Source organism: Magallana gigas, chromosome 4, assembly GCF_963853765.1.
Source record: "Magallana gigas chromosome 4, xbMagGiga1.1, whole genome shotgun sequence".
NCBI lineage: Eukaryota > Metazoa > Mollusca > Bivalvia > Ostreida > Ostreidae > Magallana > Magallana gigas.
Window position 1 is genome coordinate 6835757 of NC_088856.1, and position 18027 is coordinate 6853783.

Below are 18027 nucleotides of genomic sequence, written 5' to 3' on the forward strand. Positions count from 1 at the left end.
GGTATGGAGAAGTCAAGGTTCTTAGATATTGTTAGTACCGAGTAGACAAAGTTCTTAGATATGGTCAGTATAAACAGTGAAAGGTTCTTAGATTTGGCCATTCTGTATTGAATAGACAAGGTTCTTAGATATGGTTTGTATAGCGTAGAGACCATATCTAAGAACCTTGTTTACTCTATGCTGACAGTATCTAAGAACCTTGACTTCTCTATATCGACCATATCTAAGAACCTTGACTTCTCTATAATGACTGTATCTAAGAACCTTGTCTTTTCTATGCTGACTGTATTTAAGAACCTTTTTACTATGTATCGACCATATCTAAGAACCCTGTCTAATCTATACCGACTGTATCTGAGAACCTTGTTTACTCTGTATTGACCATATATAAGAACATTGTTTACTCTGTATCGACCATATGTAAGAACCTTGTCTACTCTATACTGACACTATCTAAGAACCTTGTCTACTATATATACTGACTGTATCTAAGAACATTGTTTACTCTATGCTGACCGTATATAAGAAACTTGTCTACTCTATGCTGACTGTATTTAAGAACCTTGACTTCTCTTTGCTGACCGTATTTTAGAACCTTGTTTACTCTGTATTGACCATATCAAGGAACCTTGTTTATTCTGTACTGGCCATATCAAGGAACCTTGTCTACTCTATACTGACCCTATCTAAGAACCTTGTCTACTCTATACTGACTATATCTAAGAACATCGTTAACTCTATAGTGACCATTTCTAAGAACCTTGTATTCTCTATAATGACTGTATCTAAGAACCTTGTTTACTCAATGCTGACCATATCTAAGAACCTTGTTTACTCTGTATTGACCATATCTAAGAACCTTGTTTACTCTGTATTGACCATATCTAAGAACCTTGTTTATTCTGTACTGGCAATATCAAGGAACCTTGTCTACTCTATGCTGACTGTATCTAAGAACCTTGTCTACTTAATACCGTCTGTATCTGAGAACCTTGTCTACTCTACGCTGACCGTATCTAAGAACCTTGTCTACTCTATACTAACCATATCTAAGAACCTTGTCTACTCTATACTAACCATATCTAAGAACCTTGTCTACTCTATACTGACTGTATCTAAGAACCTTGACTTCTCTATGCTGACAGCATTTAAGAACAATGTTTACTCTGTATCGGTCATATCTAAGAACCTTGTTTACTCTGTACTGGCCATATCTAAGAACCTTGTTTACTCTGTACTGGCCATATTTAAGAACCTTGTCTACTCTATGCTGACCGTATCTAAGAACCTTGTCTACTCTTTATTGACTATATATAAGAACCTTGTTTACTCTGTACTGGCCAAATCAAGGAACCTTGTCTTCTCTGTACTAACCATATCTAAGAAACTTGCTTACTCTGTACTGGCCATATCTAGTAAAGTTTCCTCGATATGGTTAGTATAGAGAAGGCAAGGTTCTTAGAGATGGTCAATATAGAGTAAACAAGGCAAGGTTCTTAGATATGGTTAGTATAGAGTAGACAAGGTTCTTGGATATGGTCAGCATAGAGTACACAAGGTTCTTAAATATGGCCAGTACAGAGTAAACAATGTCCTTAAATACTGTCAGCATAGAGAAGTCAAGGTTTTTAGATATGGTTAGTATAGAGTAGACAAGGTTCTTAGATATGGTCAGCATAGAGTGTACAAGGTTCTTAGATATAGTTTGCAAAGTGAAGACAAGGTTCTTAGATATAGTTTGTAAAGTGAAGTCAAGGCTCTTAGATTTTGTTAGTATAGAGTAGACAAGGTTCCTAGATACAGTCAGCATAGAGTAGACAAGGTTCTTAGATATGGTCTAGATATATATCTTAAAAGATTTCTCTGTGTACATGCACCTTCTGGCTAAATGGCTTTTAAGAAACCATGGTATATGACAATAACTATGCAGCTCTTTGTCAAATTTTAATATTTTGTACATGTACAATAATTAAGCAAAGATACTTATTCTGTATCTGGTTAATTTCATTGACCAAACAGAAGTATGCTTCCTGCAGTAAGGATTAATTATTGTGATGCCATTCTTTTTTGGGTTGATTGGCTAAATCGAGGGTCAACAAACTAATAATCAAATTAATCGAATTTTATAGATATGACTTTTTAGCTTCAATATTATATATCTTGCTTCAAACCTTGATGTGTAACCTTGAAAATTACTGTTTTGACTGTGATTTTTTAACATTTTAAAATGTTTTGTTAACAATATGGCATGATTTTACATATAATATATAATTAAATGCAAGACAAAAAATACATTTTAAGAGAGCAATTTTATTATGAGACAATAAACATTGATCCAAAAGAACTTTAAGTGATTAAGCATTCTTTATGTATACATTTTAAAAGTTGATGCAAAAATACATTACCGTTAGTTTGAACAAATTAAATAACTGCACATGTATACAATGTAGGCTCTGCATTTGAAGAAACCTCTGCATTTCATTTATAATATAGTTAAATCAACTATGTAAGCTATCATCTATAAAACATGAGACCTGTTCCAAAAAAACTAAACCTCATCCAGCATCCAAAACCTATGGCTCAGATTCAGTATTCAAGCCTGTCAGGTGCATCAGTATACATAAGACACATCTCCATGCAAGTTTGGTGAAGTTCAGACCAGTAATAACTAAGATATCATCATCAGAGGGCACTAGCAATTAAAACCTTAACCTGCTCCAGGATCCGCAACCTTTGGCTCAGATTCAACATCCATGCCTGTCAGGTGCACCTGTATCATAAGACACACCATCCATTCAAGTTTGGTGAAGTTAGGCCCTGTAATAACCAAGATATATTTTTTAGCATCCTTGATAATGGAGATCAAGTCCTGCATCTGAAGCTTCCTCTGTGATTCATTCATATTACAGTTTAATCAACTATGCAAGTTTGAAATAGTACTATTATCTATTAAACATGTGACCTGTTCCAAAAAACTTAACCATATCCAGCATTTGAAACCTATGGCTCAGACTCAGCATTCAAGCCTGTCAGGTGCATCAGTATCATAAGACGCACCATCCATGGAAGTCTGGTGAAGTAAGGACAAGTAGTAACTAAGATATAATCATCAGAGGGCACCTGTTTCACAAACATTAACCAGCTCTAAAAACCTTAACCTCCTCCAGCATCCAAAACCTATGGCTCAGATTCAGCATGCATGTATCATAAGACGCACCATCCATGGAAGTCTGGTGAAGTTAGGACAAGTAGTAACTAAGATATAATCATCAGAGGGCACCTGCAACAAAAACTTTAACCAGCTCTAAAAACCTTAACCTCCTTCAGCATCTGTAACCTATAGCTCAGATTCAGCACCCAAGCCTGCCTGGTGCATCAGTATCATAAGAAACACCATCAATGCAAGTTTAGTGAAGTACGGACCAGTAGTAACTAAGATATAATCATCAGAGGGCACCTGCAACAAAAACTTTAACCTGGTCCAAAAACCTTAACCTCCTCCAGCATCCGAAACCTATAGCTCAGATTCAGCACTCAAGCCTGTCTGGTGCATCAGTATCATAAGACACACCATCCATGCAAGTTTGGTGAAGTACGGACCTGCAGTAACTTAGATATTGCTATCAAAGGGCACCTGCAACAAAAACTTTAACCTGGTCCAACAACCTTAACCTCCTCCAGCATCTGAAATTTAGGACTCAGATTCAGCATCCAAGTCTTTCAAGTCCATAAGTAGGTCCAGATGCAAGTTTGGTGAAGATAGGACAAGTAATAGCTTAGATACAGGACCTGCAACAAAAACTTTAACCAGGTCAATACGCCGACGCCGAGGGTATAGCATAAGCTCCCCATGACTTCGTCTCGGTGAGCTAAAAATGGTTACAAAATTTTGGACTCATCATATTTTAATGCAAATAAAAAAAGGATTAAGAAAAGGCTATGAACAGTGCATGTCTGCATAAAAGACAAAATCATATAGAGTGAATTTATGTCAGCTTTAAATGAAGACAAATATAAATCTAGCTAAACTTCATTCATATCTTGCTACACAGATCGGGCATATAAAACCCTCTATTGGCGCCTCTGTGATGTGTACACACACAAAATGGCACCATCTACCACACACACCACATCCTATCCAGGCTTCTCTCTGCCCTGGTCTCCTACATCCTTCCATATCACAGAGTGTCCTCTGTGCTGGTGGCACCCTACTTGCCTCCAGTAGTTGGTTAAGGACATACAATCTCATGTTCATGGCACAGTCTTTATTTAATGCTTCCAAACTACTGCCACAAGCAAGGGCCATAGCATTCTAGAAAAAAAAGCACATCCTGAAATAAATTTCATGTATCTGTTTCCTTTCAATAAATCTTATCAATGATCAATGCAGGCAATTTAAAAACAACAGAAGTGGTTCAAGTAACCTTATCATTGATTATTTGAATTATTCTATGACTCTAATATTTTGTTTCTTTTATGGTTGAGAGAAATTCAAATTGTATTATAATTTATAGGTATGTACTTAAAAATGTTAAACAATAAAATGCTTTTTTTTTGTTCATTTTGAAATCAATGGTTCAAACTATTGCAGAAATAATTAATACAGTAAAACAAGTTAATAATGAATGTGCTTTTAATGAATTGATGCTTACAGCAAACTGATTTTCATTCCCCATGACTTTAAAATATATTGTTAACTATTGTGGATATAAGGAATTATGTTTATATCAAAGCAAAACCAGCTGTCCCTAGCATGTCATTATATGAGTATTTTACTGTACTGATGTTATACCATCAAAACAAAAACACCACAGCTACTCCCATCCGTCTGTCTTTGTGACTGTAGCTGTCCTACAGTCCACGAACACTGCAAATCATTCACATGCTTATCCCGGATATGCATGTACTTCCTAGACAAAAAAAAACTTCAACTGTAAATGATATCCAAAACTTTCAACTTAATCTTCATTAAGAAAATTGTAAACAATTATAGCAAATTTACATTACTTTTCTGATTATGAATTATTCACAATTCATAGTCTACAGTAAAATTTGATTATAAGGAAATCAATGGAATATCAAAAACTAGATTCCTTGTAACTGAGATTGTATATAAGATCCATTAAAAAAACCTCATAGCTGTGACCTCTTTATAACCATGTTTTATTGCAGTGATTAATAATGTACTAACTTTGTGGAAGGGATCAGATTCATAATTTCCCATATATTATATACAAATACATGTATGATTTACCTAATGCAATTTTAATATTCCTAAACTTTAGAGCTCGAGTGAATCTAAATTACCTAATTAAATCAGTATCAGCATGATTTGCATCAAGCAGGAATCAAATTAAGTTTATAATATGGTAATATAGGAAAAAGAGTGCAACATAAACACATTTAAGGCTTCATTTTGGGAAAGAGTACTGACAAAATAAGAAAATAACCATAAGATGATAACTTACATCCATCTCTGTATTAAAGTGTGATTCTCCCCATTCATTGAATCAAGGATGGTAACCGATCTCTGGGGAACATTGGCAACAAGCAGTACCCAGTGGTTTTCATGAACATTTACTGGTAGAAAAATCCATCTAAATGCAGATAATCGTACCTACAAGAAGGTGAAGAAATGCATGTAATCAATTCAGTTGCAATCAGCAGCATACTAGGAAGAAATGCATGTAATCAATTCAGTTGCAATCAGCAGCATACTAGGTAGTTTTACAATAAGATGAACTTTACAAATAAAGTTTAAGTGAAACATAATTTTAATGTTAATAACACAGAAAATGAAGGATAAATGTGTTATATCTATGACTATATTTAATATTGATGATGCAATGCTATTGTGCACAACTTTCACTTTATAATAGAACATGTAAGTTGAAAAACTGCAGAAAATATGAAGTTTTGCCTATTAAAGACAAATGTATAATCAAACAATCAATTTAAACATTTATCACTTTGTAATTAACTTAACCATTAAAAATGAAGCATTTACCTTTTGATACAACCAAGTATCGAACCTGCCAAGTTCCCAGAGAACTGCCAAATAAGAAGGCATCACAAATATGTGATTTGAATCCTCCTTATTTTGATTCCACATTAGAAGGGCCAGGTATGCATTAATAACCTAACAAAAATTATAAATAAGGCTTGCATTCTTATAATGTTCAAAAAAATACATTGAAGACAAAACGGAAAGACCCATTGCCAACTTCATATATGTACACTGATCACCTGCCACCTATATGCAACTTCGTCTTCTCTTATTGATAATTCCTCTAGTAAACAGTATGTAAATCCCCCTCAGGAAAAACAGTGAACCTGACAATACTAAAATATTCTAAATGATATTTATTAAATACCTTATCATTCAACCAATTTTGGTTTTTTAGGGTATTGAAGTCGCCCTTGTCCAGGACCTCCCCACAAACATGGTACCGTGTCCCTGGCTTGATTTTGGGCACACCTTTAGTTGCAGAGCTCAAAATAGTCTGAATCATTGAAAATGGGTCTGAAAAACAAATGAAAATTTAAAATATATCTGTTAAATTTTGCAATGATCTAATTTTCACTTTTTTTTTCGTGATCTCTTTTAGATCGCAAAATATGAATACGCAGAAATTATATTCTGTATTATTTTTTAATAAGAAAATTATACAAAGGCCAAAAAATGACTAATGCGAATAAAAAATACTACACATTTTCCTTATTTTCACAAATTTTGTGACATGCGAGAAAAAAAAACCGGATATACAGTATGAGGTAGAAGTCTTTTGTTAGTAGTTTTTGGAATAATACACAGATTTTTCACTACCTGTATCCTGTTTGGAACTGTGTGAGGCGCTCTACAATAATAAAGAACAGCTAATTACAAAGCATGATAAACAAGTGAAAAGCTGTCAATGTGACAGCAAACCGTGAACTGTATCCATAATCCATGTCAACCCGTATCCAGTGAAATGGAGTACCCTATATATGCAACATTTTGCCAAAAAATGACTAAGTTCAAAAGCTGTATTTTTTTCATTAATTATCAGAAATCAAAATCCTAGCAATATGCACACCTCTGATATATGTACAACTGATCTGCAAAAGAACAACTTCCTATCTTGAAAACTGTAGAAGGAGTTATCCGTACAATAAGGGTATCCTTTATGCAATATTTTGCCAAAAATGACTACCGGTAAGTTCAAAAGCTGGTATTTTTTGGATAAATTATCGGAAATCAAAATCCTAGCAATATGCACACCTCTGATATATGTACAATTGATCTGCAAAAGAACAACTTCCTATCTTGAAAACTGTACGAGGAGTTATCCGTACAATGAGGGTACCCTTTTGGCAGCCGCCCGCCCGCCATTTTCACAATTTTAATAACCGGATTTTTCCGTTAGAAACCCTGGTTAAAAATTGTAACATTTCAGATGGAGAGATTTGTGCTTGAATTTTTCATAAAAGTTTTACATATTTGAAAAAAAATCATGAATGAGTAAACTTTGATTGACTTTGCCTTTACACACAATGAAGAGTATACCTATACATAATTATATAATATCCTGCATTGGTTTGACCAAAACACAACAATACAACAGTTGCTGATATATTTATAACAGTTACTAAAGTAGAATCTTGATATTTTCATATGCCATGGGCATTTGAATAATTTGTATTCTCTACCTATTGACTTACATGTACCAGTTCAAATTGTGAATAGATTTTTCGATACAAGTCTTTTTATTTACATGCAGTCACTTACATGGACATTGGCCTTTGAATCTTTAACACTGGGCTCCTAAAAAATGATGACATAAAAGTAACATCTAATAACATTCATTTATAATAAGCCTGTTTCTACTTTTACAGTCACTTACATGTAATTCAACTTTCTCCTTTTCCTTCTTGGGATCTTCAAGAACAGGCTCCTACAAAAAAAAAAAAAAACAAATTTAAAGTTCCACCATTAAAATCTTCAATAATTAGCTAATCCGTTCAAGAGATAATTAAATTTCACTTTACGTAGCTCGCGGGTTTGCTGACGTCACAACAGAAATCGACGTAAAGAGTTGACCGTCATAGTAAACTCATAATTTTATTTTAAAATGACAAATGAGATATTTAGAAGTATAAAAGAAAATATTTTAGACAGCTTATATGCGGTTTATGACTGTTTATACAAAGATTTATAATATCAAGTGCTGAAAATTTAAAGATGTCACATAAATTGTCACATTTTGTTTTATAAAGATAAAGAATGAGTGTGCGTTAGAACTCTTCCATTTAAAGTCATGTTTTAAAATAGAATGTATGCATTAACTTCGCTTTTTTTTTTACAATTATAACTTCTGTAATTTGTACTACTAATTAAATTCTTAAATTTCTTTTGGCTTGAGATAACCGTTTTATTTGATTACTTACTTATAATGTCAGTAGTTGCCTGGCATTTTATTTTTGCATTGATTGACTCAGAGTTTCATAAAAACAAAAATAGCAATTTTCTGTATCTTTACAGCCTTACATTAATTGCATTTGATAACATTCACAATAAAGTCTAATAAGCATTTACATGTTCTAAAATGTGTTAAACAGCTAGTCTTGTCAATAAATGCATTTCAATTTTGGTGTTCTAAGAAGTAAGGAAATAATGACGTCAGGCTAACGTCGTAATGAAAATATAAGATTTTGAGAAATCTTTTAAATTTTTAAAGTTTTTTTGCCAAAAATTGGCTGAGAACACATACTGATATTTTTTTATGAATTGATTCATAATTATCTCCTCTGTTTTTGTGTTGAGTATGATTAATTTCGTCTGAATCGTTTAAAAGTTTGGAGCATAGTTTTGTAATGCGTTTCTCAGTTAAAATGTGCATTTTACTATATATTTCATTGAAATGGCGTTGCTTGATTTTATTAATGACACTGTATTTGAAACACGATAACATTATTACCGCGCAGACAAATCTTAAATATATTTTAGAAATAAAACTATAAAACCTATGGATCACGTAGACAAATTTTCAAGGTAGGTTTTCTCACAAGCAGGTAAACCAGCGAGCTTCCTTAAAGGTCATAAACAATTATCTTCATTTACAGGTCTTACTTCAGCATCTGTCTTGTCCTCTCTTTCTGCCAGACCTGGCTCCTTGAAAAATAACATCAGAAGAAATAAAAGTGATTTGAGCCAGATTTTACAATTATGGATTGACTTTGCCATTACACGCAATGAAGAGTATACCTATACATATATAATATCCTGCACTGGTTTGACCAAAACACAACAATACAACAGTTGCTGATATATTTATAACAGTTACTATAGTAGAATCTTGATATTTTCATACGCCATGGGGATTTGAATAATTTGTATTCTCTACCTATTGACTTACATGTACCAGTTCAAATTGTGAATAGATTTTTCGATACAAGTCTTTTTATTTACATGCAGTCACTTACATGGACATTGGCCTTTGAATCTTTAACACTGGGCTCCTAAAAAATGATGACATAAAAGTAACATCTAATAACATTCATTTATAATAAGCCTGTTTCTACTTTTACAGTCACTTACATGTAATTCAACTTTCTCCTTTTCCTTCTTGGGATCTTCAAGAACAGGCTCCTACAAAAAAAAAAAAAAACAAATTTAAAGTTCCACCATTAAAATCTTCAATAATTAGCTAATCCGTTCAAGAGATAATTAAATTTCACTTAAAGGTCATAAACAATTATCTTCATTTACAGGTCTAATTTCTTCAGCATCCGTCTTGTCCTCTCTTTCTGCCAGACCGGGCTCCTTGAAAAATAACATCAGAAGAAATAAAAGTGATTTGAGCCAGATTTTACAATTATGAAATACCAGTAACTATATTTAAAAGTCATTAACAAATTTCTTCATCTACAGTCCTTACATCAACATCCATCTTTTCCGTAAAATAGGTCTCCTACAAGAAACAATAGATTGGTGAACTGGATACCATATACATTTATTTTTCATAATATATAAGTCTAGCCTAAATGGCAAAATAACCTTTTAAATACCTTCTCATTCAATTTAAATAATAAAATGATTTCTTTGTTTGATGATAGTACAGGAATTCATGTTTGCAACCATTGTGTTTTTATGCAGAAGTTTGAACCATTCATCCCAGTAATATCAAACAAACATTATATCTATAAAAGTATCTGTGATTAAGTAAAATATTTATATTATTGATCCACAGGGCCATAAAAACATCCCATCATGTTCTCATTTTAAAATTATAGAGGTATGCATGGGTATTGCATGTATATGAAAACATCACTTTGCGTATACTTTATAATTGTAGGCAGGAAGATGTACTGGTAAATCATATAATTCATGCATTAACTACCTGTTTATGATGACTGGATGAATTTTTGCTGGAACATTTTCCCTAAAAAATCAACAACAAAAATACACTATAGCTAAAATAAATATTAAGGTAATGAACAAAGTTTTAAAATGGAAGTTTGTTTGCTTCTTAAACACAGTTATCTTTGTTGCAAAAATGATTCACTATGATATGTGATATATAACAACCAAGTGTCATTAAACTTGTTTAATGCTTCTGTAAAAGAAAGAAAAGGGTTTTTGTTTGAAAAATGCACTAAAAATACTTTGAAATTAAAATTATAATTAAAAAAAAAAAACCTTTACTGTTTGAAAATTATAGCTTACGCTCAGTACAAATGCTTTGTACGAATTTATCACTTTAACACACTCTTCTCTCTTCAACCGGTCTTCCTCTAAAACAAACAAGAGGCCTATGGATCACATCACTCACCTAAGTACCATTGGTCATGCTGTTCTTTACCAGATTTTCCACATTGTAACATCTATTGTGACCCCATCCTACCCGCAAGAGTCATGATTTGGACATTTAGAATCTACACTACCCCAGTATGCTTCCACATATGTTCCAGGACCCAATCCTATTTTTTTCTTTTCTTGATTATCTCCCCTTGGAGGAAGACTTGGTCCTTACTTTAACTGCCCTTCCCTCAAGGATGCTTTGTACTAAATTTGGTTTAAATTGGCCCTGTGGTCCTTGAGAAGTTGAAAATATATATAGTTTACAGACAGACGGACGGACAACGGATGATCAGAAAACTCACTTGAGCTTTCAGCTCTGGTGAGCTAAAAAGGGCTTGGTTCTAACTGTTGGGCATTTACATAGTTACATAATTATTTGAGATAGAGAACATTTTGGTGTACAGTTATTCTCTAAACTGTTTGCTTCTATTCTATTGGTGGTATACTTACTTCTCTTGTTGTCATTCGGTGAAACGAATGGAACATCTTTTGGATACCATTCTGGGGTCAATCTTTCAATACCCCAAAATCCTCTGACTATCCCATACTTGTTATATACTATAATAAAAATACTGTTTATCATACATGTAAAAGCTCTTTATCTTGTAACAATACATATTATGCTTGAAAAAGGATAATTATATTACTTGGTGTTTCCATTTTTTTTTTACATTTACCCTTAATAAATATACAAAAAAGGATAAAAATTATATGAATACAGGTTAAGTACGAAACCAATGAGTTATGATGCAGAGGGAATCTACAAATACATTGCAAGTGATTAGATGGTAATGAATGTGAAATATTGCATCAGTGTAAGCATCATTAAAGCAAGGATAAAATTTTGACAATTATAAATTGCTATTTTCAGGTGAATACAATCTACCTCACGGGAACAATATTCAACTGGCTCAAAACAATGTGAATTATAGCTTTTTGTGGGTTGCTAAATTATAATGCTGACGGCTAATATAAAAAGTAATTATTTCTTTATGTGATGAAATGATTGAAACCCATGTAGCAATATCTGCCATCTTTCTTAGCTGTTTATATCTGATGAATATTATGTGTTTGCCAAATACTTTGAGAAACAATGAAATTTCAAAGGTTGACAATATAAACATATTAACCTAAAGTATCAATTGATTCAATGCTGGTGAATATAACTTTTATGATTTACAGCACATTGGTTTGCAGCCAATTAGAGAGTTAGGAATCATTCAATTATATAATAGAAAAGTGAATGTTATTTTCATTATGAATATATTGTATATAACAAAGGATATCAAATGATAGGCATGTATTGTTAATAATACTGAAGCTTATTAATTAAGGTTTATGTTTTGCTATCATAAAACAGAAATGAGAAGTAAATTATTATTGAGAAATAATTTCAGTGATTTTAGATAACCAATGATTGCCTGTATAGTTCATCTAGCAAGAGTGTACTATGATAAAAATGCCACACACCACATCTATGTAGACCACCATGATGATATATACTTACCAAAACATAACACTTACCAAGTCCACTTACCCATGCACAGCTTTAATTAAATAAAATATAAAATTCAACCCTAATGATAACATAACCAAGAAACATCACTTGGCCTCATACATTAGGCACTCATATATATCTTTCTCTTTTTCATTTAAAGTTTTCTTTACTTGTTTTCTGTTTTTCTGGAGTACATGAAAATTTTTCAAATTCATAAACTTTAAAAAGTTCTCAATTTATTGAAAGGATACAATCTTCAAACTTGCATTTTTAACTAAGTCTAACTGAATTTTAAGTTTTGTCAAATGTTTTGTCAAATGTTCCATTACTGCTCAATCTTAAATATAAATTGCTAGGATTGTTCAAATTTATCAATTTATTTCTATTCTCTTTTGGAAACTGAATTCTCAATTTTAATTGAGAATCAGAATTTTTCACCCCCTGTTTTAGGCTTCTTGACATTTTAAACAGAACACTTGGCATTTCAATCAACCCATGTTAAATTAAAGAAAAAGACCAGCTTTAAATTTTACAATACTGTTTAAATTTAATGGGTATTTAAATTTACCATATGCTCCAACTAAATTTCCCACCACCTTTCTCAAGTTAGGCAAATTAATTTCCTCAGGTGCAAGAGCAGGCAAACCTGAAAGAGAATTCTTTAAAAACATTTCTATTGGAGTAGCAAATACACCTTAAGATACTTTAAAATAATTACTGTAGTTTCCTAAATAGACAGGATGAGAGCATGTAATTTCACAAGAAGCACCACTCACGCTTTTAATTTTTTGGAGTTAAATTTATGGTAAAATTTTCTAAGCCACCCAATCACTAATAATTTTTATAGCAATTTGACATCTAAGAGACATTTTGTGATACATGTATTTAGTACATGTGTAAAATAAAGAATTTACTTGAAAAAGAAATCTTGACATGAGTACTGAATTCTGAAAACTTACCAACAGGTACAATTTCTTTAGATGGCATCTGGACTCCATAAGAGCCAGATGCGGCATCTATGAATTTTTCCATAACCGATCCATCCTCTACAAACTTTTTCAGGTTGGATGTTCCTAAAGTTGTTGTAATAAAGAAATACAAAATATGGTTAAACTTTGATATCTCAAACACTGATGTCTATATGATGTTGAAGTGACTTGAAAGTCCCAACAACTTTAAGTATTTTACCCTTTATATCTAAAATCCTCAGTTATCTTGAAATTTGTTCATAGCCCCATAGACTTCAAATTAATGTGGTTTGACTGTATCAAAATATTGTAATGAGACTTTCTTTAATGTGAGAAGAATCATATCAAAAATAAATGAAAATGGTAACAAGAAAAACTTAAAGATGAAATACTCATAGCTTACAAAGTAAACAGACAAAAAAAAAGATCAGAGATTCAGAAGTTTTTTTTTTTAATTAAACATTAATTTATGAGAAATATTGCTGATTTTTAATTTTTATTTCTTTTGGTTATTTATCCTTATATATAATTTTAATTGGCATAGATCATTCACATTTAGTTTCAAAAATTACAAACCTCTAAAATCTATTGCCTTTGCTCTACTGTTGAAGCGTAGCACAGCCACTTGCTGGCCTTTTTCTACTAGTTTATCAACCTGAAATATTTATTCATCATAAAAATATATTTGCTTGACAAGAAGAAAGACATAATCAATATTACATTAGTTCTTGTGAGAACAATAAAATAGTGAAAATAACATATACTTATTCAAATTTTAAGAAATGACATACATATTTCTCTATCTTCTTCCACCATTTCTTTTCCATCCTTCTTTAGTTACTGAAAAATGTATCATAATAAGATTCAACAATCTATTCTTGTCTTTTTCTTTTTAGCCTATCAATATATATACCAACTAGACAACATTGATATGGTGACCATGTTAAAGGGCACCGCTTAAACAGTGGACAATAGGATAAAAAGAATTTCAGAGAATTTTGCTTTGACCTTGACCTACTGTAAAATCATTAGATTTTGTGGTGGCTCAATTTTCGTGGAATTTGTGGGTACCTCCCATCCACGAATTAACATCCTCCACAAAATAAAAAAATAGATGTTATAAAATCATATGTTCTTATGATGATAAAAAAGAATACACATAATTATATCCCCATGAACCTGTAAAAGTTAAGCAATCCATGAAAAATGGCCCCAACGGGTTTTAATGATTTCACAGTATATCTTCAAAATTTTCAAGCTGGCATAGAACTTCTTATTCAATCTCATTACCCCTTACATACAGGCATTTTTGTTCAATCTGAACATATTAACCAAATGGGAAATAATCCATGGTCTAAAACTGATTATAAAGTGAACTGCTTTGACCTTCACATTAACCTTGATCATGGTCACTGCACGCCATTAACCAAAAAGCTCTGTTTGAGTAAAGTATTAGCCAAACAGGGGCTACAAGGAGAGTATGTATATGCTTAAAACATGATTTTAGCTTGATCTAAATGACCTTGACATTTGACCTACAAACATCATTTAAGGCCACTGCATACCCTTTAATCAAAGGCATCACGTGGGTGATATATGCACCAGATTGGAGCAAAGGAAGAGAAGTCATGCTCCGAACAAGGATTTTTCGTATAATTCTGCTATGACCTTCACATTTGACCTATGCAAATTTGTTCAAGGTCACTACAAACCTGTAATTTATAAGCTCTGAGTATGAAAAGTATGAATCAAATAGGGATAAGTTAAAAGCATATATAAGTGCTGATTTTTTTTTTTGCATGGGCCGTTATGACCTTGACCCCTGACCTGCAGGTCACTGCACACCCTTCGACCATAGACACTTTGTAAGTGAAATATGAGCTAGATTGGAAGAAGGGGATAGAAGATATGCTCCAGACAAGGATTTTTTTAAAATTCTGCTATGACCTTAACCTTGAACCTAGAAAATGGTTCGAGGTCATTGCACACCCTTTACCAAAAGAATCCCTGTGGGTAAAGTATCTGGCCAAGCAGATGAAAGGAAAGACAGACGAACAGACGGACGGACAGACTGATTACTATAGGGCACCCGCAGTGAAGGGGCCCTAATTATTGTAAACCAAGTTCCAGGGATGGGGTAATCATAATCAGTAATCGTAATCAGCTGTAATCGATTACAGGTTGCTGAGTAATCATGAGTAATCAGTAATCATCCATTTTTCTTATTACAAGTAATCATAATTTAATCGATTACTCTGTGAAAAAGTCCTGTAATCATGATTAATTTTTGATTACTTTTATGATTACAATGGCAAAACTCAATAGGTTGAAATCATTATTCATTGGATCTTATATTTAGTGAATAAGGTTCAGTCTTAAAGTTGGTCAGTATTTATTGCCCTTGGGCATGTTTAAATTCATGTCCAGTCATGATACAATGAGTTTGCTATTCAACAGTCCTTGCTTTTAGGCGCATTAGAAAACAGTTCACATACTGTGCTTATTTAATTGGGAAAATTATTTAAAGGGTCACTTTTAGTTGGACTTTGTTTAGAGAAAGATGTCTGCTGTACAACATTTTGAGTTTTCTGATGATCAAACATCATTGGGTATTGTGAAAGCCAAATGTAGATACTGTTCTGCATACATATCGGGGAATGCAAAAACTACTTAAAATAGTAAATAATGCAACAAATTACATTGATACCAGAATAAAGAGTCCTGTCAAAAAATGCACTGTTTTTTTTAAAATGAAACATTTAAACTATGAAAAAACTGAAAAACAAATAATGTAATCTAAAGTAATCACAAGTAATCATGATTACAATGAGGAAAAGTAATCTAATGTAATCAATTACTTTTAAAAATGGATGTAATTAGCCTGTAATCGATTACTTTTAAAACCAAAAGTAATTGTAATTTAATCGATTACTTTTGAAAGTAATCAACCCCATCCCTGAAAAGTATTTCACTGAACAAGTTTCAATTGAGGTGACTTACTATAAACCAACTTTTATTCGCGTGTGAGAAATTTTTGCGAGGTTTATGGGAGCCTTGTCATCGTGAATACCTATATCTCGCCGCGAACCAATCCTTTGTCTATAGTTTTTATAACAATACAGGTCTGGATAAGGCTTGGTCGGAGACATTAGTTGTTGTGACTGAGCCAGTTTATAAACAATTGATCGCGAAAATTAAGTCACCGCGAATAAAAATTGGTTTATAGTAAGTCACCTCAATTGAAACTTGTTCAGTGAAATACTTTTCATGCATGGATCAAGGGGGGGTCTAACACCCCCCCCCCCTTGAGATATGCAGTTATTAAATGTATATACTAAACCATCCCCACAATGTCAGGGATTCTGAGTCAACATGTAAGGATGATACTTCATCAATAAATTTAAAATTAAAAACTGAAAGTTGAAAATTTTGGGCGTCATAAAAAAATAGAGGCGAGTGATTACATTTTATTATAAAAGGTCATTTTATCATTTAAAATATTTATTTATCATTTAAAATACACGTAGAAAGCATTAACTATATTCGCCACTGTTATGGACCCCTACTGATCGCTTTTTTTATTCAAACATACATATTTACTAGTAAACCTTGCTGACGATCTAACGAGAAAATCAATCTATTGATTTATTAAAAAAAAAATAATGGTCACAAATACCAAATTAGAAGATATTTAATCCCAAAATCATTTTAATCATTTCTGATTCCTAGCATCAAAACAAAGTACAAAATGCCTCACAAATTATCTGTTTAGACAAAATGTTTTTGGGTGATTTAATGTATCTCTTACTAATGTTGGTTATGTATTTTTTGCAATGTCGCTACCTGCATATCCCGAATGAATCCCCAAAGAAAGCATTTTATTGCATAGTAGCTATATAGTTATTATAACATCTATCATGGCACCAGTGTAATAGGAAATGAAGAACAGTCAGATACCACATTGAAAACATATAGTTGGACCAGGAATCTGTGGCGTCGAAGCAAATTGAAAGTGGGGGTTGGGGGTAAGGGGGCTAGACTAATCATCAAAAGCCTTGACAAAAAAAAAAAAACTATTTCCCAAGATCTCGATATTCCTAATCCGTGAGGGGGGGGGGGGCAGTATAATTTTTCTATTTTCAATATTACTATTAATATTTAATTCTTTTAAAGGTAAATTCAATTTAGGAACAATTATGTTTCCAGCGAGAAAAAGTGGGGGTGGGGGGCTAGCCCCTCCGGGATGCTTAACGTGTTATGTGTCTAATGGTTTGGTTTACGTTAATAATAAATTGTATTTTAAATTTCCGATCCATATAATAAATTATATACCTTGTGCAAATAGTTCAGCAAGCAGCTTACGGTGCAAGGTGACTTATGGTGAAAGCGAAAAAAGAAAAATCATTAGCCAATGAGAGTTCGCTTAACAAAATATGGTTAGTAGGCAACCAATCAGATCAAGGTCCATATCGAGGTTCTTAGATCCAATAATACGTTACTATTATACCTCCAGTAGGATCCGCCTGCATGGTTGCCTACTCAAATCCGATTCGTCAAAACTAAATTTACATTATGACGTCATATTTCAGACGTAAAACGTTCAAGTTTTGTCTTCGGAAATAGCCGAAGAGAGTTACGTGATTCTGAATTTTTTTTATTTCTTCTTTCATTGTTCATCAATTAAGCATTGAATCATTATTTTTTGAAAGATATAATCTCAT

General features: G+C 32.6%; 1 protein-coding gene across 9 annotated transcripts; it reads right to left on the reverse strand.

Moving 5' to 3' along the window:
• Window positions 1–2290: 2290 nt before the first annotated feature.
• On the reverse strand, window positions 2291–17784 carry LOC105329645 (sentrin-specific protease 1). Of its 9 annotated transcripts, none has more exons than XM_066081091.1 (22): window positions 17639–17784; window positions 14325–14399; window positions 14098–14146; window positions 13883–13961; window positions 13298–13411; window positions 12907–12984; window positions 11291–12387; window positions 10706–10773; window positions 10380–10421; window positions 9918–9950; window positions 9749–9802; window positions 9578–9628; window positions 9463–9498; window positions 9110–9151; window positions 7884–7934; window positions 7769–7804; window positions 6827–6857; window positions 6375–6523; window positions 6008–6139; window positions 5469–5617; window positions 4793–4910; window positions 2291–4312 (listed from the first exon to the last, which is right to left on the reverse strand). In XM_066081091.1, exons 7-22 carry the CDS (start codon window positions 11421–11423, stop codon window positions 4031–4033), a joined length of 1407 nt encoding a protein of 468 aa, XP_065937163.1. In that variant the 5' UTR covers window positions 11424–12387; window positions 12907–12984; window positions 13298–13411; window positions 13883–13961; window positions 14098–14146; window positions 14325–14399; window positions 17639–17784; the 3' UTR covers window positions 2291–4030. The 9 variants fall into 9 exon arrangements, with proteins under 9 accessions (XP_065937163.1, XP_065937169.1, XP_065937170.1 ...); XM_066081097.1 differs by lacking the exon at window positions 14325–14399 and having other exon boundaries at window positions 11291–11398; window positions 12365–12387; window positions 17639–17777; XM_066081098.1 differs by lacking the exon at window positions 14325–14399 and having other exon boundaries at window positions 11291–11398; window positions 12348–12387; window positions 17639–17777.
• Between the last annotated feature and the right edge of the window lie 243 nt (window positions 17785–18027).

Excerpts from the sequence above, each read along its gene's own strand:
- LOC105329645 (XM_066081091.1), bottom strand. The coding sequence starts at position 11,423 with ATGATAAACAGTATTTTTATTATAGTATATAACAAGTATGGGATAGTC. Across the intron at positions 4,911-5,468 it reads ACTTTAATACAGAGATGGAT|GAAGTACATGCATATCCGGG; the intron begins GTAAGTTATCAT and ends TTTTTTGTCTAG. Across the intron at positions 4,313-4,792 it reads GTGGTGTTTTTGTTTTGATG|AATGCTATGGCCCTTGCTTG; the intron begins GTATAACATCAG and ends TTTTTTTTCTAG.